The 25,650-nt window shown below is 40.3% G+C and overlaps 1 protein-coding gene across 1 annotated transcript in view; it reads right to left on the bottom strand.

Moving 5' to 3' along the window:
• The window catches only part of kcnh5a (potassium voltage-gated channel, subfamily H (eag-related), member 5a), a 121,167-nt gene that overhangs the window by 45,074 nt on the left and 50,443 nt on the right, over positions 1 to 25,650 (bottom strand). The window contains exons 5-8 of the mRNA XM_021612176.2: positions 25,019 to 25,140; positions 22,253 to 22,645; positions 10,892 to 10,984; positions 7,807 to 8,236 (exon numbers count right to left, since the gene is read on the bottom strand). Coding sequence (XP_021467851.1) covers positions 7,807 to 8,236; positions 10,892 to 10,984; positions 22,253 to 22,645; positions 25,019 to 25,140 — 1,038 coding nt within the window. The remainder of the gene's footprint in view (positions 1 to 7,806; positions 8,237 to 10,891; positions 10,985 to 22,252; positions 22,646 to 25,018; positions 25,141 to 25,650) is intronic.

The following is a 25,650-nucleotide window of genomic DNA, read 5'->3' as shown; positions in this document are numbered from 1 at the left end:
GGCCTGGCTCGCAGTCAGTGTTCCAATTCATCCAAAAGGTGTTTGATGGGGTTGAGGTCAGGGCAGGCCAGGCCAGCAGGCCAGGCTCGACAAACCATTTCTGTATGGACCTCACTTTGTGCATGGAGGCAATGTCATGCTGAAACATTAAAAGGCCTTCCCCAAACTGCTGCCACAAAGTTGGAAGCACTGAATTGTCTAGAATGTCATTGTATGCATAGTGTTATGATTTCCCTTCCCTGGAACGAAGGGGCCTAGCCCGAATCATAAAACCCGAACTACCCAAAGATCATTATTTCGCATCCACCAAACTTTACAGTTGGCACTATGCATTGGGGCAGGTGGTGTTCTCTTGGCATCCGCCAAACCCAGATTAGTCTGTCAGACTGCCAGATGGTGAAGCGTGATTCATCACTCCAGAGAACGTGTTTCCACTGCTCCAGAGTTCAATGGCAGCGAGCTTTACACCACTACAGCCGACGCTTGGCATTGCGCATGGTGATCTTAGGCTTGTGTACTGCTGTTCGGCAATGGAAACCCATTTCATGAAGCTCCTGATGAACAGTTCTTGTGCCGACGTTGCTTCTAGAGGCAGTTTAGCTGAATCCACTCATTTGAAGGGGTGTCCACATATTATTGTATATAAAGTCTTGTTGATGCATTAAAAATAACCTCCATCATGCGAGCTACTAGTCTGTATTTTATTCAAGTGAACAAAGTAGTGATGTTGGTAGTGACGTCGTTCCTCTATGCCAAAATAGTCCATAATTGAAACCAGACTGTCGTCACAACATCTGCGGATGGAAGTGGCAGTGCTACAGCGGTGTTTGTTAGATCAGGAGACCGAAAATGGGTCTTCTCATGAAAAAGTCTGTAGGTCTGAATGGTTTGGGCTAATATGACCCCTCTTTTTAAAGATGAGACTCTCTTGAATACGATGTTGTTCTCTGTTTTGCTCTAAAACCCCCACAGGTGTTACAAAACTCATCTGAAGGTAACCTGGTACCAGGCCGAAAAATCTATAAAATTGAATAGGGCATTTCCACGTCAAAGCTAACATACGGGTCAAAACATACCTTCTTTTGATTTATTTTTGGACTATCTGATTTCTATGCATGAATCTGTTATTCAATGTATTTTTATGGGCTAAAAGCAGTAAGGCCAAATTAAATGTTACATCAAATATGTTTTATATATTTGTTTTTGATACCTACAGGGGTCCTAAAATTCTAAATCAAATAGCTAAATTATCCTTGGTATGACCATCTTAAAACAATTCCATATGTTAGCTTAGTAGAAACTCAGCCCAGGACCCTTAGACTAGGGGGTTCATTTTACTTATTAGATCTCGGGTCATATGTAGCCTAGTGGCAGGTAGCCTAGTGGTTAGAGCGTTGGACTTAGAGCGTTGGACTTAGAGCGTTGGACTTAGAGCGTTGGACTTAGAGCGTTGGACTTAGAGCGTTGGACTTAGAGCGTTGGACTTAGAGCGTTGGACTAGCAACCGAATGGTTGCAAGATCAAATCCCCGAGCTGACAAGGTAAAAATCTGTCATTCTGCCCCTGAACAAGGCCCACTGTTCTTAGGCTGTCATTGAAAATAAGAATTTGTTCTTAACTGACTTGCCTAATTAAATAAAGGTAAAATAAAAAAAATTGCCTGGGCATTGGGCAGAAACTATACGATTAGCATCCCCTCCCTGGGTAATTCTCATTCTCTTCCTCTCTCTTCTATTTCTCTTACCACAGCTCACTGAAGAGTCCACACAAAGGAGCAGCATCCCCTGACCCGAGAAAAACTATTGCATGATGCTACAGCACTTAATTAATGCAGTGCCTTCACCACAGAGTCCAATCGACTACTTGGAGCTGAGCCTCATTCGAATGCAGCCTGACAGGAAGCACAGTGAAATTGGAGTAGGCGTCTCACAAAGAAAAGACTACAAAGCAGAGTAGGTTATGGACAATTTCAATTAACATGCACTGCACTGATCTGGAAAAACATTTTAAATATACACACACACACACACACACACACACACACACACACACACACACACACACACACACACACACACACACACACACACACACACACACACACACACACACACACACACACAGTACCAGTCAAAAGTTTGGACACACCTACTCATTCAAAGGCTTTTCTTTATTTTTACTATTTTCTACATTGTAGAATAATAGCAAAGACATCAAAACTATGAAATAACACACATGGAATCATGTAGTAATCAAAAAAAGTGTTAAACAAATCAAAATATATTTGATATTTTTCAAAGTAGTCAACCTTTGCCTTGAAGACAGCTTTGCACACTCTTGGCATTCTCTCAATCAGCTTCATGAGGTAGTCACCTGGAAGGCATTTCAATTAGCAGGTGTGCTTTGTTAAAAGTGAATGTGAAATTTCTTTCCTTCTTAATGCTTTTGAGCCAATCCGTAGGGTTGGTATACAGAAGATAGCCCTATTTGGTAATAGATCAAGTCCATATTATGGCAAGAACAGATCAAATAAGCAAAGAGAAACGACAAATCCATCATTACTTTAAGACATGAAGGTCAGTCAATCCGGAACATTTCAAGAACTTTTAATGTTTCTTCAAGTGCAGTCACAAAAACCATCAAGCACTATTATGAAACAGGCTCTCATGAGGATCGCCACAGGAAAGGAAGACCCAGAGTTACCTCTGCTGCAGAGGATAAGTTCATTAGAGTTACCAGCCTCATAAAGTGCAGCCCAAATAAATGCTTCACAGAGTTCAAGTAACAGATCCATCTCAATATCAACTGTTCAGAGGAGACTGCATGAATCAGGTCTTCATGGTCAAATTGCTGCAAAGAACTACAGTCCTTTGGTCTGATGTGTCCAAATTTGAGATTATTGGTTCCAACCGCCATGTCTTTGTGAGACGCAGAGGATTATCTCTGCATGTGTGATTCCCACCGTGAAGTATGGAGGAGGAGGTGTGATGGTGTGGGGGTGCGTTGCTGGTAACACTGTCCATGGTTTATTTACAATTCAAGGCACACTTTGGCTACCACATCATTCTGTAGCGATACGCCATCCCATCTGGTTTGTGCTTAGTGGAACTACAATTTGTTTTTTAACAGGACAATGACCCAATACACCTCCAGGCTGTGTAAGGGCTATTTGACCAAGAAGGAGTGATGGAGTGCTGCATCAGATGACCTGGCCTCCACAATCACCCGACCTCAACCCAAAACCCAATTGAGATGGTTTGGGATGAGTTGGACCGCAGAGTCAAGGAAAAGCAGCCAACAAGTGCTCAGCATATGTGGGAACTCCTTCAAGTCTGTTGGAAATACATTCTAGGTGAAGCTGGTTGAGAGAATGCCAAGAGATCAAAGCTGTCATCAAGGCAAAGGGTGGCTATTTTTGTTGGTTACTACATGATTCCATGTGTTATTTCATAGTTTATATGTCTTATTCTACAATGTAGAAAATAGTAAAAATAAAGCAAAACCCTTGAATAAGTAGGTGTTTCCAAACTTTGGACTAGTACTGTATATTTACAGTACTGCCATCAGGGTGAAAACTGAGGTCTTAACCTCTTAAAACCACGAGAGGCAATAACAGTTTAGCACTGGCATCGGTAGGCTTTTAAATGGAAACAGATGCTTATCTTGTATATATAGTAAGCGTTTGTATATGTCATATGTGAATATTGCTGTTTATATATTTTTATATATCTTTATCTTATTCGACTTGCCACACCTGACGTTCATTTGGGGAAAATAAAGTATATCAATCTATTTATGGTATAAAAACATTTGCCTCTTTGCCCAACCTTTAAGGGTATTTTGCATTTATTTTGGCAAAAATAGTTGAAAATAGTTTAAGTAGTATTAGTAGTAGTATTTTGAAGAATTCATTCTAAAATTGTATTTGGTTTTACAAGTAGGCATTGAAATACTGCAAATAGAAGTATTTGATTTGGCCAATCTATTTGAAAATACTAAAATACAAAAAACAAGTATTTAAAATACAAATATTTAAATAATAATGTATCTGAACCTAGGTATGGGCAAAAGACATCACACAACATTGAATGTGTGTGAAGTGCAATTGAGCTGTTAACTAATGTGCATCCAAATAAAGAAAGTTGCACACTCCACATATAATCTCCCAGTAATTTATGGGTATTTCCCAACATTTCGGCATCACTGTGCATCCAACATAAAACAAAAAATGTGCTTGCTAAAATCAATTGTGAATATTTTCTAGCTTAACATATAAATGGTCTATAGGCCGGTATTGACCACATATTGACTGAATCAGTGACTGCATCATGTCTACCCCAAAACATGGGGCCTGGATTCAAACATGTAGGCTCAAGCAGAAATCATCTTTTAAAGTAAATTGCAAAGTACAGGTTTATCTCTCCATTCTTTATCTCTAAACCTTATGTGCACAGGTCTAGTTTTTCTTTGCGTTTAGCTATTTGGTTCATTATGAACAGAGAACAGCGCAGATACAGACTACATTTTACCTCAACACAGTTTTATTAGGAATTTCAAGATTTAGCCAACCCTCTGAGTGGGTCTGCTTTCCCGTACTTCTTCTATAAGTTAGTAACAATGTTAGGTAATGAGGGAGTTTTTGCATAAAATCTTTATAATTGAACAGAATGCATTGTTTCTACCTATTTGATGCCAATGAGGGCCACCTCCCTTCCATTTTAATATGAACAGAGGCTCCTGAGTGACGCAGCGGTCTAAGGCACTGCATCTCAGTGCAAGAGGCGTCACTAGAGGCCCTAGTTTGAATCCAGGCTGTATCACATCCGGCCGTGATTGGGAGTCCCACAGGGCAGCACACAATTGGCCCAGCGTCGTCCAGGTTTGGCTGGGGTAGGCCGTCATTGTAAATAAGAATTTGTTCTTAACCGACTTGTCTAGTTAAGTAAAGGTACAATATTTTTTACATTTTTTAAATAGAGTGCCGTATATTCTGGTCTCTAGAGCTCCTCAGGATAGCACAGCGGTGTCTCACCCACGGGAGCTTTTGATCCTGGGTCTCACTGGGAACAGGTATCCCCTGTCTCACAAAAGATCAAGATGGTTATGAGTAAAAGAACTGCATACGTTTGCAGTCTAGTGAGCCCTGGATTATGCATTATGTAATCAAAACAAAATTATTCAATGAGAAAAGTAGATGCAGCACACTGATCTAATGTGATTTACAAATGCACAAAACAGGGCCAAAATGAAAATAGAGAAATAAAACAAATGGATGTCAGCCGACAGGGGATACCTGGTCCCAGTGTGACCCAGAATAGCACAGTGAGACACCACTGTGCTACCTTGAGCGGCTCTAGGGCCCAGAATACGACTCAGCATACAGTACTCTATTGCCTCTGTTCAAATTAAAATGAAATACTCGCCAGTACCGAGGTGTTGTGCTGAGCCCCAGCCAATTGCCACTGGGCTATTCTGTTCAAAGTGTGTGTGTGTGTTAACGTGGTGTGTTGTTTGTGTTGGAAGAGGCGAGTTGGGAAGATTGTTACGTAAGGTATGTGTTATTATTAATTAGATAGGACAGGTCTCCTGAGCGCCATCCTTGGCCCAGTGACGTTGGTATTCGCCCACACTTATGTAGACACACACACACATCTCTGCCGTCCCTGTAGCCTTTGAGAGTGATGGACTAAAGCGGGATCTAAATACAAACCACTTGGAACGAAAGCCCCAGAGCTTTTCCTCACACGAACCGATATGCAATTTATACCAATGCGATTAATGAACATAGTATGATAGCAGGTCGGGCAACGAACGCTTCATCGAATAAAAATGTATCTGACGTGCGGTCAGACGGACTCGAACTCTAAGTGTTTGATTAAATCAGTATAGCAGAACTTCAGAGCTATAGCACCGATATAACATCAACTCGCTCGAATGTCTGATTGATCAATGCTACTCATTTGACTCTTAAAACAGTAAACCATTAGCGATTAGATTAGTCATTTAGTATTACCTGCACAACCACACATTGCAGGAGAACAATGGAAAAGTCAATATTTTGGCTGGGATTAAATTCATAGCACGCTGGACAGCCAACATTGAGATTTATATATCTTCTTTTTTTTTTTACAAATGTTGTGTTGAAAAAACCCCTGCTGTGTCATCCAGAAAAACAAGTGAGAGAACTTGCGCTTCTTATATTTTAGTGCATTCCGGTATGATTTTTCTTTCCTTCCCTCCCCTAAAAGCATGAACGTCTTTACAAATCTAGCCCTACCAACCTAACCCAGCCAAACCCTAAACACAACAACTTTGGCCTAACGCAACAACTCGGATCCTTCATTAATCTAATCCAAAGCCAGGCCATATTGTATCAGTCCCTCATGGCTTAATTTGCGCTGGGGTTTCAGGCAATCCCCAAAGCCTCTAGCCTTGATGATGCAACTCAAGCGCCTCTTGATCTAATAATTATTTTTAACTGCTCTGATTCAAATCAAAATATGTTCTCAAATATCCCCTAAGATTACTCCACTGCATGAAAGATCGTGTTAAACCTACTGCCTATTTCTTAATTTCATGAGTAAGCACAAAAGTGGTGATTGCTCCATAGCTGTATGGATTTACGGTACTCTCCACAGCTCTTTTGAGCTCCTACTGCCCTGAGGTTGTGGCTTCAAAGTTCCCTGTGCAGGGTATAATGTCTTCATATAACCTCATCACGATCCTGACATGAAACATATTATAAGCCTTACAATAACCCCTTTCACACAGAGGGTTTTTGCCGTTTTTGTATAGGGGGGTAAAAAACTCAATACCTAGTCTGTATAAAACAGGTTATGAGTCTGTCTGAAAACAGCAGGTAAATAACAGGCTGTTTGAACAGGGGACATACAGTATTACAGTCAATTAACAAAAAAAGTATCTGTGAAAAAAACTTTAGAAGAAGCTAGGGGTAATACATGCTTATAACAGCAAGGAAAGTGCTACAGTGGTTAGTTAGTGATTAGCATTAGCACATGTGGAGCTCATGTGGTAGGCACATGAGGAGGCATTTTGCAGAGATAAAGACACACAAACTAACAGTATAATATAGAAAACATGTGGATTTATATGAAGAAGCAAAGTTGAAAACAGAGTCGTTGTTGTTTCTTGACTCCGTGCATTGGCCTAGCTAACATAAGCATGCAGAACCAGAACTGTGCCTGATTGAGTGACAGGGGGCGGGGCATGGTGTGAGTAGGAAGCAGCCGCAATAGGAGAAAGAGGGAGACTGGAGAGAGATGACAAGCAGAGTAAACTGTAAAAGGTTTTACACGTAGCTGAGTGAGGTTTCAAAAAAATCGCAGCCTCTTATGATATGCATTTTTTAAATTTAACTAGGTAAGAACAAATTCTTATTTACAATGATGGCCTACCCCGGCCAAACCCGGACAACGCTGGGCCAATTGTGCGCCGTCCTATTGGACTCCCAATCACGGCAGGATATGATACAGCCTGGATTCGAACAGGGACTCTAGTGACGCCTCTTGCACTGAGATGCAGTGCCTTAGACCGCTGCACCACTCGGTGAATGGCATACGGCACATGTCAATATCACCATTTGAAATAAAAATTGATTAATTGTACAGCCCTAGACTATGTTCCATACTCTATCCGGTAGTTGCACATGATCATTGGTAGTCTTTATTGGCATGAAATGTAGAATTTTAGTTGGCGAGGAGCCTTTCAACTTTGAACTATTAGTTATTGTAAAAGAGAATAACCTATCTAGTTTCACAAAAGTCATAGATAAATATGAATACTTACAGCCCACCATCATCATCGCCACAGAGAAGATCTTCTCGCCGTCTGTTGTGGGAGCGATGTTGCCAAAGCCGATGGTGGTGAGACTGGTCATGGTGAAGTAGAGAGAGGAGATGTAGAGTGTGTCCTTGCTTGGGCCACCCTCCCACTGGCCAGAGCCGCTGGCGTTGTAGCGGTAGGGTGAGCCAATGCTCGTGGCCAACTGGTAGAGCCAGCTGTCTGTCTTGATTGTGTTGGTGGCTTCGTCAATGACCTCGTAGTCCCCAATGCTGTACCAGATGCAGGCCAGCCAGTGAGCCACCAGGCCGAAGACACACACCAGTAGAACCAAGACCGCCGCCCCGTACTCCAGGTAATGGTCAAGCTTCCGGGCCACGCGGCCCAAGCGGAGAAGTCGGACCACCTTCAGCGAGCTGAAGAGGCTGCTGAGGCCCTAGAGACAGAGAGAAAGGAGAATGATAGAGGAGATGGAGATAAATATAGAGAAAGATAGGGAGAGAGCAATTGCAATATGGTCCACTCATATCAATTTAGACCTAGGTCTGCGAGCTTCGGGCGCAAGCTTTGAACCACTTGTTTTTGGGGGTCACAGGTCAAAAAAGTTTGAGAACCACTGCACTAGACAACACTGGACAACTACAAATAATCCAACTTTAAAATAAAAAAATCTGTATGCATGCTAATAGTCACTCTTTTTGTTAAATTATGTGGCACAATTTCATGAGGACAGGGAATTCGTCAGTGAAATCCTCATGCAACTGGGTGTATTTGTAATATTGTCCTATGGACTCAGTGCAATTAAAAAAGCACTGAAGCCAACTGTAAAAAAAAAAAAAAAATACTAAACTCTAATGAGAGCCTTGAATCAGCTGCTACTGAGGTCTACTCAGCCCCACATCTCTAGAAGGGGCCATGATTACACAGCAGAAATCTGATCTAAATCAGTAAACAGGATCAGTAAAAACACATTATTATTTTTATGTTAACAAAAATTCAAGAAATGTATGCCTTGTTGAATGCACCTGGTGTACTAACCTTTGTATGCACTGCTTTTAAATCAGTATGTTGTGTAGCCTGAGTATCACATCAGAGTTTGAAAGGAAATGTGACCTTAATTACAAATTCACCTCATCGTATGAATACCTAGAATATCATTAATGGATGATTATAGGCAATAACCTTCAGATAGCAGCGGGTATAAAAGTTTTCACAACTCAATGTACAGTACAATCCCACCGGATCCATAACCATAGAATTCTCACCCTCTCAAAAGGCAAGGCAACCAGGAAGTCTCAAGACGTGTGAGGCAAGTTATGATAGTATTTTACACTGCAATCTCACATGGGAAAAATCCAGCTAGATGGATGGACAGCCCAAAGCTTCAAGGAATCCTGCCTCACTCTGCTGGCCGTTGGCTCTTTTATGTAACGACTTTCATGTATTTGGATGGAAATATATGAGTTTATATGGGGACTGTATGGATGAATTCCTCCAACTCCTAGTACTTCTGCTCTCTCTTCATGACAGGTAGCATAAAAAAAATAACATGTTTGCCCCTGTTGCTGGTACATTAGAGTTCCCATTGTCCTAACTTCTTCAACGTTCCATGGTCAACTATCCTCTTTATGCCTTATTTGTAATTAATGTAGCCTCAAAGCTCAATAGGCTACTTCAATTATATTTAGTGCCATGTCAAATGTATTCCATTACCCATGAAGAATTATCCATTAATAATTACATTCAGTAATAACTCAGCCACTACACCCTCCAACAATGTGTACCACCACATACATCATGTTGACTATTGCTGTAGATGGATAGGTTATTCATGTGCTAGTCATTACCATTGTTTGGGGTCAATCGCTTTAGGGTAAAGAGATATACAGTAGTAGCCCACTGTACAGTAGTTGCCCACAGTGACAATGACAGAAGACAATACGGTACACACACACACTCCCACACAGCAACATAGTACCAATTATTTTCTTATAGGAGGGAAATGCTGACTTTACTAGGCATAGACCAGAATATTTTAAAGCTACAGTCTGCAATTCGAAAACCAATGAAACGGCTACCCCACCACTCTTTTTGGAATACAGCACAGGAAAGGGGCTAAGAAAATGTAACACCTCTCAGACTCTAAAAGGACTGACAGTCCATGACATCCACATTATAGTTTTAACCATGTTCAAGCTTTACTGTACATTGTTGGTTCTGATGGGACAAGGCAGTTGTACTAAGCTCAAGTTATATTCATCAAGAATCAATGACTATATATCATTAATTTAAAAGTCAAAACATGTTGTGCCAATACCTGACTGTAGCTGTAGCAGAATAAAACTTTCAAAAAATTAAATTCTCTCTACATTTTTGATGCTCAAAAAACTAAGCGAAGAAAATGCCGCAATATAGCATCAGCTATGAGTGGCAACCAAGACTGGGGTCAACTCCATTTAAATTCAGTCAATCTATGAAGTAAATTGAAATCCCTATTACAATCATCTTCAAGCAATTAGGAACATTGGAATTTCAGTTGACTTCCTGAATTGACTGACTTGAAAAGGAACCGACCCCAAACCTGATGGAGGAGTTGAGACAAACGCTGTGACTGAATTCTATATAGCATAGCTGCTTACTAGAAATATAACTTGTGTGTACTAACCATAATACATACTATTTAGAACATTCTGGCAGTATGTAGTAAGTGACAAATATCATTAATATTGAGGAAGTGATGTCTGTTGTGCAATGAATCGTGCTGTTCCCTGCGATTATTATTATTCTATTTCTTTTTTTACAGCCCCTCCCTTATGTGATCATCAGCTGTTGTCAGACACAAGGGTCTGAAAAGAGGACTCTCTTCCTTGAATGTGGAGTAAATTCATACAAGATGAAAATACCAAAAGTATGACATCCCAGCACTTAAAGCATACTCCATTTTTAGAACTTTTCACTAGAAAATGCTCTATTCTCGCATACTCAAAAAGCCTACTAAACAGGACATACTATACATGCAAGTACAAGAATCCAGTCACAGCCTAAGTGAGGGCATGTCAAGGCCACAGAGGGGAAGGGAAAATCTGCTTACTGGGAGAACTGAGTCTTCTGCCCTCGTGGCGTTCCTCTGCGAACTGGATGACTCTCGCAGGTGCCCCACTGCCAAAGAGTCTGAGATGGAATCCTTCACAGAAACATACAGACAAAATATTTATTATCACTCGTACACACTTGACATTGGTATTCATATACAAATTAATTCAATAAAAACAGGAGAAAGAGAGAGAGAGAGATAGGGGATAGCACCTAAATGAACAGAACATCACAAGTTAATATAACAACTTACATTAGTAGGACACCTTTACCTTTTTTTATCTATTGAAACTTTATATTGTTCAACCCCCACACAAAACTGGTTAAATTCACTTGATATGTGGTGACGTCTGCTGGAAAATGTTTCTTTCATTAGGCATGAATACCAGTCACTATACACCAATATTGCCATTTCTTCAATAAGGGAATGATTAAGCTTATTGCATTATTAAGAAGCCATTTGTATTGATGAATAAAATGTTGAGGCAAGGGGATATGCCTCTCTTTAGTGAAGTCAAGCATCTCCTAAGTCAAGCAGGACCCTGAGATGAATGAATCAGTACCGTTAATCAAGAGGTTAGCAGTTCCAATCTACACACGGTATAACTTTCATTTTACTCCAACTGTAACTCATAAAGAGTCAAATCAACAGAGCACTCCCTCTCAGACATCTATAATTCACTCTTGAGTGGGTTGTCTCTCTTATACAACACTCAATAATGTATCAACTATGAGTTTAACGCTTGTTCCACACCAGGTCTGGAATCAGTGAGTTGTTTCTATAATGCAGCCAACAGAGTAAGGAAGCAGTGATTTCACACCTTGTGTTTTGAAATAAATAGAGGACCACGTTTTCAATGTCTGAAAGTGGGTTTTGACAGTAGTGACACCTTTTATGCTTTTTACACCAATAGGTGACATCTTCTGTCCACAGAACAGCCATCACAGTGTACAGAGTAACCCTAACATTTCATATTGATTAGTTGGAACTTAATTCAAAATGGGTTTGTAATGGTTGTGATTGTATGGCATACAACACATTTTAACACTGCATACTATACTATAAATCTGCATACAAATTCATCGCCCCCTCATGGTCACCATGAAAACAAACACTTAATAGGTACATGCTGCTGCAATACAGTATTTTTGCACATTGTGATGATAGCTGTTTGTAAATCATCAAACTAAAATAGAGTAAAACAAAAGTAACTCATTCACCATCTTGGCAGAGATCTACAACTATTTACGGTGCTTACATCTTCATTCATGTATATAACCCATGTTATTAAAGGGGCAATCTGCTTTTAAAGATAGAATCCTTAGTTCAAAGCGTTGTTACAGTCTTTGGTTCTTCCATTTATAATTTGAGGTTTGGACATTAGGCAGTATGTTTTACACCTGTGCTGACTTGTCATCTCGTTAGTCAGACGGTGTTTCACCTGTGCTGGCACAGGTGATATTTAAGAGCGGCTGGCCCAGTTCTCCAGTTGGCTTGAGAGATGTGGAAGGTTACCACCTTCAGTTGGCTCTCCCTATTTTGAAGAAACAACAACAACAATCTAAATAAACAATCCTTTATCTGAACTTCCCTGTTTTTGTTTTGCTCCACTTTTTGGTTTGCTTCCTGTCTTTAAGTTTGGTGTAGGTTTTTATTTTGTTTGCCTCTTGGGCAAATTTAGTGGACACTCGTGGGTGTCTTTTAGGTCCCAGCTATTGTTGGCAGTGAACATTCAATGGACACCCCATGATTGTCTTAAAACCCCACCTGTTTCATTTTGGATGTTGTTAGTGACTCTGTTAGTTCCCCCTTCTGTTTTCTTGCTGGACAATGTAACAGCGTTAACCCCGCCTCTGTTTTGGTAAAAATCTGCAGGATGGGCTTGGAGAAATGTAACCACTCTCACATTCATATACAGAGCTATGGATGTGGTGTCTCTTGTCTTGATGTGTTTGTCCTATATTTTTATTTTTAATCCCAGCCCCCATCCCCACAGGAGGCCTTTTACCTTTAGATAGGCCGTCATTGTAAATAATAATTTGTTCTTAACTGACTTGCCAAGTTTAATAAAGGTTAAATAAAATAAAAATGTAAGGACTGACCATGATATAAAAATAATCATGTTGAGGCTACAGTGTTTGTTCACAAAGAGTAAAACAAGCTTATATTTTGGGATCCGATGGGGAATAACAGTTGAACTAAGCTCATGAAGCATTTAAGTTATATTCTTCAAGAATTAATGGGTCTATACCATTCCTTTATAAGTCCAAAAAGGATGTAGCTACTAAGTGTTCTAGCTTTAAGTGAATGATATACTGTGCACCCATTGTTTCTTAAAGTATTTCACTTATTGTGCCTCATGAGCTTAGTTAAACTGCCATACCACACCAGAACCCAAAATATAAGCATGTTGTACACCATCGTTTGTATAAAAATATAAAAAAAATCTAAACAAACACTGCATAGCCTCAAAACATGGTTCCTTTTATCTGATGGATGGTAATTATTTGCAGCCGTAGCTCGGTCTATGAATGTGAGAGTGGTTACATTTCTCCAGCCCCGTCCCTCAGCTCTTCACCAAAACGGAGGCAGGGTGATCACTTTGTTATTGTTTGAACTGCAAATTGCCTCTGTAACACTTTAAATATTAAAGTTGACCTCAAATGACTGTGTGTGTGGACTGTTTGAGATTGCCCTATGGGATGCCCTGTGTGAGATTGCCCTACAAATGTGTGTATGGGATGGAGAGCTCTCAGCACTCAGGACCTGAGGCCTACACTGCTTTGAATTTGCAAACCAACACAAACTAACCCCATTCACATGCATACTGTCACGTGCACACAGAATAGGCAGGAGACGAATAAAAATATGAACAGCACCAAAAATGCTTTTAAAACAATTAATGCACTGATTTTAACATTCACCAAAATGTGTTGTTAGGGAGTGGCAGTTGAAACGACTTGCCATCTCAACAAAATGTGTATAAGCTAGTGTCAGCCAAAGGATGAAACATTTAAGGTCGACCACTATTGTATATGTGAGGGCGACAATAATTGAGGAGTGACATTCTCACAGCTGGTGTGTGCTCCTGGACTGCTGTGGTCTTTTGTATGAGATCCCACTCAGTGGAAACACATCTTGCAGGGCTCTGGATGGACAAAGCTTTGAGACAGAATAACGAGAGGCAATATTGATTTCCCACGAGTCTCCTCTCTCCATTCCAGGGTCCAGTTTCTGCAATGTAAACTATGAATACTCCAATATTCTCTCTCCTTTACACCTCTGGTGCTCTTACCCTTTCCCTCTTGCTCTGTATTTCCACACACCTCTTCATTCCAATCATTCTTTACTCACCCCTGCTCCCAGCTTCCGAATGATCTCCATCCACATTTGTCTCCATCTCTGTCCCTCAGACTCTCGCTGCCTATGTGTCTCTTCCCAGAGCCTATATTGCACTCACACTGATATAAAGGTCTAGCAGCAATGTCCTAAGGGGTGCATATAAAGGGTTTCCATGGCCCCAAGGCCTAAGTAGCACATTTCAGTGCCTGTCCAATTTAAAGCAAGCCCATCCATATTTTTATCCACACAAATGATCTTGAATAACTTTAAAAAAGGTAAAACGAGTATAACATTTTTGTTTTTCCATATACAGTGGCAAGAACAAGTATGTGATCTCTTTGGAAATACCTGGATTTCTGCATAAATTGGTCATACAATTTGATCTGATCTTCATCTAGGTCACAACAATAGACTAACACAGTCCACTTAACTAATAACACACAAACAATTATACGTGTTCATGTCTTTATTGAACACACCGTGTAAACATTCACTGTGCAGGGTGGGAAAAGTATGTGAACCCTTGGATTTAATAACTGGTTGACTCTCCTTTGGCAGCAATAACCTCAACCAAATGTTTTCTGTAGCTGTGGATCAGACCTGCACAGCGGTCAGGAGGAATTTTGGACCATTCCTCTTTACAAAACTGTTTCAGTTCAGCAATATTCTTGGGATGTCTGGTGTGAACTTCTGTCTTGAGGTCATGCCACAGCATCTCAATCGGGTTGAGGTCAGTACTCTGTCTAGGCCACTCCCGAAGGGGTATTTTCTTCTGTTGTTGATTTACTTCTGTGTTCTGGGTCGTTGTCCTGTTGCATCACCCAACTTCTGTTGAGCTTCAATTGGCGGACAGATAGCCTAACATTCTCCTGGGAATTAATTTTTTCATTGACGATAGCAAGCTGTCCAGGCCCTGAGGCAGCAAAGCAGTCCAAAACCATGATGCTCCCTCCACCATACTTTGCAGTTGGGATGAGGTTTTGATGTTGGTGTGCTGTGCCTTTTTTTGTGTTCCTTCCAAACAACTCAACTGTAGTTTCATCTGTCCACAGAATATTTTGCCAATAGCGCTGTGGAACATCCAGGTGCACTTTCGCAAACTTCTGACATGCAGCAATGTTTTTTTTGGACAGCAGTGGCTTCTTCCGTGGTGTCCTCCCATGAACACCATTCTTGTTTAATGTTTTACGTATTGTAGACTCGTCAACAGCATGTTCCAGAGATTTCTGTAAGTCTTTAGCTGACACTCTAGGATTCTTCTTAATCTCATTGAGCATTCTGTGCTGTGATCTTGCAGTCATCTTTGCAGGATGTCCACTCCTAGGGAGAGTAGCAACAGTGCTCAACATTCTCCATTTATAGACAATTTGTCTTACCATGGACTGATGAACGTCAAGGTTTTTAGAGATACTTTTGTAACCCTTTCCAGCTTTATGCAAGTCAACAATTCTTAATCTTATGTCTTCTGAGATCTCTTTTGTTCGAGGCATGGTTCACATCATGTAATGCTTCTTGTGAATAGAAAACTCAAATATTGTGAGTGTATTTTATAGGGCAAGTCAGCTCTAACCAACATCTCCAATCTCATCTCATTGATTGGACTCCAGGTTAGCTGACTCCTGACTCTAATTAGCTTTTGGAGAAGTCATTAGTCTAGGGGTTAACATACTTTTTCCAACCTCACTGTGAATGTTTAAATTATGTTTTCAATATAAACAAGAAAAATACAATAATTTGTGTTTAATTAGTTTAAGCACACTGCTTTTCAAGATGGCAGCCGGAAAGTTTGGCGTGTTGGCAGCATTTTTTATCCCCGCTTTTATATTAACGTGTATCGATACTAGCCCCTTTTGTACATCAAGTCGATGTCCTTTTGACAAAGTATGCATTTTTAATCAGAAGATGAGGTTCGAAGACCAGATTGGCACTAAGCATTTTGGCCTCCAAAAGAGCGATTATGGTCGGGGGAAAACGCCAAATAGATGGTACAAACCTAATAATTACCCTATGCCACTTGCTGTCTGGAGATGTCCATCAGTGCACCGGCCCGTTTTCGAGCGATAAATCCATTCGCTATAATTTAGAGGGTCAGAAGGGAAAGAGCAACAACCATCTCTTTCAAATGCGAGTGCGAATCTTGGAAGGAGCTTCATTGCGGCGATTGGACTGCACAGAGTCAACACTCATCTCAAGTGAACAATTTCAGCTGACAGTTCCAACAGAGGAGGAGAACTTAACTCTAGAAAATGTCATCTCAACATTAGAGGTCTTATTCCTAAGATGGAGGAAATTCGCCTACTCTCCAGTAACTGTAAAGTGGGAGTGCTTTGCTTTACCGAAACATGGTTGGATAAAAAAAACCGCTGAGATTGAAGTTGAAAATGATGTAGTAATTAGAAGAGACCACAATCACACAGGCGGGGGAGTTTGTATTTATGTCAAATCAGATATTGAGTTCAACTATAGATCAGATTTAAACCATGATGAGATTGAAGCTGTGTGGTGGAACATTTTATTACTGAAATGTAAAGCTATTATAGTGGGAACCTATTATAGACCAGCACAAGTTTGATGAATTGTTGGAGGAGACTTGTTCCAACTGTACAGACTTAAATCAGAGGTTATTGTTACTGGTGATTTTAATACAGATACAGTCGGGCAAAAAAGTATTTAGTCAGCCATCAATTGTGCAAGTTCTCCCACTTAAAAAGATGAGAGAGGCCTGTAATTGTCATCATAGGTACACTTCAACTATGACAGACAAAATGAGAAAAAAAATAAAGAAAATCACATTGTAGGATTTTTAATTTATTTATTTGCAAATTATGGTGGAAAATAAGTATTTGGTCACCTACAAACAAGCAAGATTTCTGGCTCTCACAGACCTGTAACTTCTTCTTTAAGAGGCTCCTCTGTCCTCCACTCGTTACCTGTATTAATGGCACCTGTTTGAACTTGTTATCAGTATAAAAGACATCTGTCCACAACCTCAAACAGTCACACTCCAAACTCCACTATGGCCAAGACCAAAGAGCTGTCAAAGGACACCAGAAACAAAATTGTAGACCTGCACCAGGCTGGGAAGACTGAATCTGCAATAGGTAAGCAGCTTGGTTTGAAGAAATCAACTGTGGGAGCAATTATTAGGAAATGGAAGACATACAAGACAACTGATAATCTCCCTCGATCTGGGGCTCCACGCAAGATCTCACCCCGTGGGGTCAAAATGATCACAAGAACAGTGAGCAAAAATCCCAGAACCACACGGGGGGACCTAGTGAATGACCTGCAGAGAGCTGGGACCAAAATAACAAAGCCTATCATCAGTAACACACTACGCCGCCAGGGACTCAAATCCTGCAGTGCCAGACGTGTCCCCCTGCTTAAGCCAGTACATGTCCAGGCCCGTCTGAAGTTTGCTAGAGAGCATTTGGACGATCCAGAAGAAGATTGGGAGAATGTCATATGGTCAGATGAAACCAAAATATAACTTTTTGGTAAAAACTCAACTCGTCGTGTTTGGAGGACAAAGAATGCTGAGTTGCATCCAAAGAACACTATACCTACTGTGAAGCATGGGGGTGGAAACATCATGCTTTGGGGCTGTTTTTCTGCAAAGGGACCAGGACGACTGATCCGTGTAAAGGAAAGAATAAATGGGGCCATATATCGTGAGATTTTGAGTGAAAACCTCCTTCCATCAGCAAGGGCATTGAAGATGAAACGTGGCTGGGTCTTTCAGCATGACAATGATCCCAAACACACCGCCCGGGCAACGAAGGAGTGGCTTCGTAAGAAGCATTTCAAGGTCCTGGAGTGGCCTAGCCAGTCTCCAGATCTCAACCCCATAGAAAATCTTTGGAGGGAGTTGAAAGTCTGTGTTGCCCAGCAACAGCCCCAAAACATCACTGCTCTAGAGGAGACCTGCATGGAGGAATGGGCCAAAATACCAGCAACAGTGTGTGAAAACCTTGTGAAGACTTACAGAAAACGTTTGACCTCTGTCATTGCCAACAAAGGGTATATAACAAAGTATTGAGATGAACTTTTGTTATTGACCAAATACTTATTTTCCACCATAATTTAAAAATAAATTAATTAAAAATCCTACAATGTGATTTTCTGGAGAAAAAAAAATCTCATTTTGTCTGTCATAGTTGAAGTGTACCTATGTTGAAAATTACAGGCCTCTCATCTTTTTAAGTGGGAGAACTTGCACAATTGGTGGCTGACTAAATACTTTTTTGCCCCACTGTATGCTCAAAAAGGGCCATGCTACTTTTAAAGCTCTTAATAATTGTTGTAATCTAATTGCTTTATACCAGCTGATTAATGAGCCCAACAGGGTCTGTCCTTCTATCCAAACCATCATTGACCCTGTGTTGGGTGTCGGATAGATCAAGGATATCAAACAGTGGGGTTGTAAACTATGGGCTCAGTGATCATTCCATCATTTTCTGTAGTAGGAAAATTCAGAAAACAATTTTTAAATTAACATAACTTAATAGAAATTAGGGCTATGACGAATTATAGTGCAGATATTTTTGTTAATTGTCTGAGCAAATTATACTGGTCTGCTGTATTGAAATGCAAAGAGGTGGAGAAATCCTGGGGCAATTTTAAATAATTGTTTTTACATGCTGTAAATAAGCAGGCTACAGTAAAACAGGTTAGAATTAAGCAAAGAACAGAACCATGGATAAATTATAACATTTTAAAGACAATTAAGCGTAGAAATGAACACTTTCTGGAGTTTAGGAAATCCAGTGCAGATTATATATTTATAGACTATAAGAAATTAAGAAATGAGGTCAACAGGATGATACAGGCCAAGAAGGCCAAGAAAGAATATTTTAATGACAAAATAGTTGAAAATAGGAACAATCTGAGTAAATTATGGAAGAGTCTGAAGCTGTTAGGTTATTGTAACAGATTAAAGACCAAAGCTCTCAATCTTAGCTTGGACATTGGAAGAAAGGTTACATCAGACAAGACCATGGTTGCAGACAGTCTGAATAGCTATTTTCCAACTAAAGCTAATACATTAGTTAGCAAGTTACCTTGTCAATCAGGTTGCTATGGGGAGAGTCATGTGAGCCCCTTCTCACAGCAGGGGATTCAATTAACTGATTTTGCATTTGAAAAGGTGTCTGAGTCAACTGTGCTAGAGAGGCTGAAAGAACTTGACCATTCCAAAGCAACTGGCCTTGACAACATTCCTGACAGATTTCTAAAGGATGCTGCGGTAATTATCACTCCCTGTGTAACTCACATTGGGAATCTGTCTATTGAACTAGGGTGTTTTCCCAGTGAACTAAAACTTGAAAGGGTCATTCCTTTATATGAAAAGGGAATAAGTTATATCATGGAAACTATCGTCCTGTCTCAATCCTGTGTGTTTTATCGAAGGTCATGGAAAAGATTATGTTCAAGCAGATTGACAGTTATATTTCCTTACATAACCTATTCTATGAGCTCCAATCTGGCTTCAGGAAATCCCATTCTACTGACACCTGTCTACTATATCTGACTGATCACATAAGGAAGGAAGTAGATGGAGGGAGATTTTTAGGTATGGTTATCTTAGATCTCCAAAAGGAGTTTGATACAGTGGATCATGCATGACATTCTGTTAATCAAACTAAGGGCCATGGGCTTTAACAACTTAGCAGTAAAATGGTTCAGCTCTTACCTGCAAGGAAGAAAACAGATGGTGGATGTGGATGGGACCCTATCTAAACCCAAAATCTGTGGGGTACCCCAAGGGAGTGTGCTGGGTCCACTTTTATTTCTATTGTATATAAATGATCTGAAATCTGCCTGTACATGTGACCTTTTACTATATGCGGATGATTCTGCACTGTTGGTTTCCCACAAAGACAAAAATGTGGTTGAGAAATCCCTCAGTGCTGAACTTCTGAATGTCAGTAAATGGCTATATGACAATAAGATGTCACTTCACCTTGGAAAAACAGAGTCCATCTTGTTCGGGTCCAAAGTGAAACTGAGGAAATCCCCAGATTTTAAGGTGGTAGTAGGTGACATTGTAGTTGCAGCAAAATAATATGTTTAGTATCTTGGATGTGTGCTAGATAACCATCTGACAGGGGAGAGCATGGCACAAAATGTTATTGCCAAAGTGAACCATAAAATTAGGTTCCTGGCTAGGACCTCCAAATATCTCGATAAGAATGCAATGGGGACATTGGTAGGAGCTCTTGTTCAGTGCCACGTTGACTATGCATGCTCTTCCTGGTACAATAGTGCCCCCCAGATATTAAAAAATAAATTGCAGACATCTCAGAACAAATTAGTCAGGATTATTCTTAAACTTCCAGCACTTTCGCATCTTGACTATTCCCACTTTAAAAGGCTTAGATGGCTTAAAGTGGAGGAGAGAGTCGCTCTTGTGTCTTGTACATAAGATTGTCCACAGTATGGTCCCCAGATACGTATGTAACTACTTTAACTTAGTAAAAGATAACCATAACTATTCAACTAGAAGGAGTGAAACTGATGTTGTTACGTTTAGATTTAAAAGTGGTATGGGGAAAGAAACATTTTTATACTCAGCTTATAACCTATATAGGTAGTTTAAAGTTCTCACTGAAAAAAATTGCTAAGTAGTAGCATGTCTCAAAAGTGAGTGGTAAGATTAAAGTAGGTGGCAGAGAGGGAAATGCTAGGGATAGCATATGGTCTGCATTTGCTCACTAAAGTCAGTTACGATGCCGAACTGCAGTCAGATCGAGACCCTGGTGAGGATGACAAGCACGCAGATGAGCTTCCCTGAGATGGTTTCAGACAGTTTGCACAGAAATCCTTTGGTTGTGCAAACCCACAGTTTCATCAGCTGTCCGGGTGAATGATCTTAGACGATCCTGCAGGTGAAGAAGCCGGATGTGGAGGGCCTGGGCTGGTATGGTTACACGTGGTCTGTGGTTGTGAGGCTGCCAAATTCTCTAAAACGATGTTGAGGCAGCTTATGGTAGAAAAATTAACATTCAATTCTCTGGCAACTGCTATGGTGGACATTCCTGCAGTCAGCATGCCAATTGCAAGCTCCATCAAATTTTAAGACATATGTGGCATTGTGTTGTATGACAAAACTCCACATTTTAGAGTGGCCTTTTATTACCCCTAGCACAAGGTGCACCTGTGTAATGGTCATGCTGTTTAATCAGCTTCTTGATATGCCACACCTGTTAGGTGGATGTATTATCTTGGCAAAGGAGTAATGCTCACGAACAGGGATGTAAACAAATTTGTGCACAAAATTTGAGAGAAATAAGCTTTGTGCGTATGGAACATTTCTGGGATCTGGTATTTCAGCTCATGAAACATGTGACACACACTTTACATGTTGTGTTTATATTTTTGTTCAGTGTAAATAGTATATCCCACACATGTATTGTATTGTAATATATGTTTTTCCTTATAAGCATGAAGGAAAGGTATGTGGCCAGCTTTGCAAGAGAAGAGAGACTGCATTTATTGTTAGGCTAATAACCTTTCTATCCATCTTCTCCCATTCATACAGGAATTAAAAGGGCAATACTGACAGAGACAAGAGCTTGCCGTCCATGTTGATTCCTACATGCCAAAGCAAGACTCTGTCTATTGGACTTTAAGTGCATCAAAATTGATTGAACAATATCCCAAGCCCTAGATGTCACCGAAAAGCACCCCATTATTGAAATCTTGGCTCAGAGTAATTTTGAAGCTTAATTGCATTCCAACCATGCTGAGGATTCACCTGCTAGTAAGCCTCAGAAGGGAAATGATGCATGTTGCCTGGGAAAGAATGAAGCTAAGACTAAAAGTAAATATATCACTGTGATTCTCTGACATACTTAGACTTAACAAAGCCTCCCCTTCTACTCTCTGATTTTGACTGGGGGACCATAATTCAGATCAATCTTTCAGAGGACAAAAAGGTTAAAAAGGTAAACTGATTGAGTATGTCATTGGTCAAAAACTATGGAGAACAACATTTCAAGTATGTTCAGGGCCTACCTCATTTACGTTTTCAAAGGCATTGATGATGTCGTAGGGCAGGCAGGACAGCAGGTCAATGACGAACCAGGTCTTCAGGTAGTTCATTCGAATCAGCTTCGGGTCCGAAATGACCTCTCCACCAGGCCCAACGAAGGTGGTGTGGAAGTTGAGCACAATGTCCACAAGGAAGATGACATCTACCACGCTGTCCAGCACGAGCCAGGCCAAATTGTTCTGCTTGGTCTTGAAAGAGACATTGTAGGGCACCATGATGGCTGTGTAGAAGGTGAGGATGAGGATGACCCAGTCCCAGGTGGTTTTAAAGGTGCAGTAATGGAGGATGATGTGGGGCGGCGTCTTGGGCGCCTCCTGCTTGTACTGGGGGAGAATGTCCGAGCCCAGCTGTAGAGCCTGAGGTCCACATAGAAAAGAGGAAGGCTGTTAAAGTAACCCTTTATATTACCGTATTGTTTCAGATGCTATTTACCTGATATCTACTTGCAGTGCCTATAATAAGTATTCACCTCCATTGTGTTACAAAGTGGAATTGAAATTGATTTCATTAGGATTTTATTTGTCATTGATCTGCATAGACAAATACTCCATAATGTGAAAGTGAAAAGTACATTCTATAAATGTTTACAAGTTAAAATGAAATATAAATAACTTAAATGTATTGGTTGTAAAATTATTTACCCCCTTTGTCATGGCAAACCTAAATTAGTTAATGAGAGAAAATTGGCTTAACAAATCACATAATAAGTTGCAGGGGTCAACATGATTTTTGAAAGATTTCCCCATACATACAACCTCTAAGGTTCCCCAGTCGAGAATTGAATTTCAAGCACAGAGTAAACTACTGTCACGACTTCTGTCGAAGTTGGTTCCTCTCCTTGTTCGGGCGGCGTTTGGCGGTCGGCGTCGCCGGTCTTCTAGCCATCATCGATCCACTTTTCATTTTCCATTTGTTTTCCACACACCTGATTTCATTACATGTTGTGTATTTAACCCTCTGTTCCCCCCATGTCCTTGCCCGGAATTGTTTATTTTAAGTGCTTGTGCACGTTATTTCTGGTGTGCGCGGGTTTTATACCCATTGTATTGATTGTTCTGTTTACGGTGATTTTTATTGTAACACAGTTTTTGCTCTGCTGCGCCTGACTTCTCTTCCGCCAGTATGCACCCCTTACAACTACAAAGACCAGGGAACGTTTCCAATGCCTTATAATGAAGAACAGCGATTGGTTGATGGGCAAATGTAACAAATCAGACACTGAATATAAAAATGGGGTAATTATATTATTTTATGCTAATACAATTGCTCTGGGAAAGAGATTTTAACAGGTAATAATTATTTTCTCAAAGGTACACCCCTGTTTTCAATACCTTTCAATACCTCACCTGGCGAGGATAACGACACTGAGCCTTTTTCTAAAAAATTTTATAAGATTGGAGAACAAATTGGGAGGGATTTTACACCATTCCACCATACAGAATCTTTCCAGATCCTTGATATCCTTTGTCTGCACTTATGGACTGCCCTCTTACAATGTTCAAGTCCGGAGACTGACATGGTCATTGCAAAATGTTGATTTTGTGGTCACTTAACAATTTATTTGTGGATTTTGATGTGTGTCTTGCTGAACATTAGGATCATGTTTTACAGCTTTGTCATTCAATTTTTTTTAATCATCTTATTAAAATGATTGTCAGAGATGATTACAGGCACCTGTGATAATCTGAAGGACCTAAAATGGCCACTAGATGTCTTGTGATAGATTACATAAAATCCTTGAAATATACCAACATTTTGGCAGTTTACTGGTAAACTTCGAAAGTTTCCAGTAATATACCTTTCCTTTGCGACCATACCCAGGACCCAGTGGAAGAAAATTAGCCCCATAACATCAAAGATCCACAACCATATTTTACAGTTGGTGTGGATTTATTTTCAGCTTATGCATCCTTATTTTGATGCAGAACCCACCACTGGTGTGGGTGGCCAAAGAGCTCTATTTCCATGTAATCTGACCATAGCACCGGTTCCAATCCAATTGTCAATGCCATTCTGCTAACTCCAGGCATTTACATTTGTTGGATGATATGAAAATAGAGCTCTTTGGCCACGCACACCAGTGCATCCAAAGAAAGATGCATATGCAGAGAAGAAGCCCATACTTACTATAAAATATGGTGGTGGATCTTTGATGTAATGGGGCTATTTTGCTTCTACTGATTCAGGGGCCCTCGTCAGGGTCAACGGCATCGTGAACTTTATGCACTACCAGGTCATTTTAGTCAAAAACCTGGTTGCCTTACTTCCTTTGAGGGTATTTTCATACATATCTATTTTACCACTTAGACATAAAATCCCTTTATAAATCTATTGATAGTGTGTTAAAATGGTCTGAATGTTCGTTTTGGTCCCATATCGCTTGCACCCAATGACTGCATCGAGCTTGCAACTCTACAAACTCGTTGGGTGCATTTGTAGTTTGTTTCAGGTGTATTTTGGGACATTAGTAACTAAAAGGTGATTTTTAGTCATTTTCTTTCTAAATAAACATAGAAGATGCATCTGAACACTTAAATTCATCCTGATGCTGCCATGATTAAGAAAATGTAAATGGTCAAACAGATTCGTATGAAAATACCCTCAAATGAAAGGAAACATTCTGAACTGTCGAAAATGCTGTAGTACAGAGCCAACATTTTTAAATGTATCTTGACTGTCCAAATACATATGGTCAGGATTGTATTACTATTTTCCAGTGAGATGCTCACCTCAGCCAGTCTGGAGTGCTTGTGGCTGACCTCGTTGACTTGGTTCATGGGCGTCAGCTGCTGCATGTTGCTGCGGCTGTTGCTGGTCAGTGCCCGGGTCAGCCGGGCAAACTTGTTCCATCCTGCCAGAGATGAGCAAAAGTCCATTGAGCAAAATCACCACAAAAAAAAAAAAACGCCATTGTCTTAATCTTTCACTGCCTCATATTGAGTCTGCTTCTATCATATATTTACTTAACATCAGAGAGGCCAATAGTAAACTTAAACTGTAGGTCTTCTCTTATGGACAAAAACTTACCGGAAGACCACAGGACACATTTGTGGGCACAATCTGCAGTGACTCTGGTCTCAGAATATAGGGTCTCCCAGCTTCTATAAAGGATATATAGCTAATGGCATACCACCATTTGGTCTATTGCATGGACAAAAGCGAGAAAGGTGGGGAAAATTAGGCTGAGGCAATCTAATTCAGATATGATTTGTGTACTACAAAGTGAGTTAGAGGATATAGTTGCCTGATTTGGTAAACTATGAGTTCAACTCGGGATAACAGTTGACACGAAAGTAGCTCACCTTTTAGTAAGGTACATTTCTATGGCAACTAATCCTTAAGAACTAACACTAACCTGCTC

This window comes from Oncorhynchus mykiss, chromosome 8, assembly GCF_013265735.2.
Source record: "Oncorhynchus mykiss isolate Arlee chromosome 8, USDA_OmykA_1.1, whole genome shotgun sequence".
Classification (NCBI taxonomy): Eukaryota; Metazoa; Chordata; class Actinopteri; order Salmoniformes; family Salmonidae; genus Oncorhynchus; species Oncorhynchus mykiss.
This window is presented reverse-complemented; position numbering and strand designations above follow the sequence as displayed.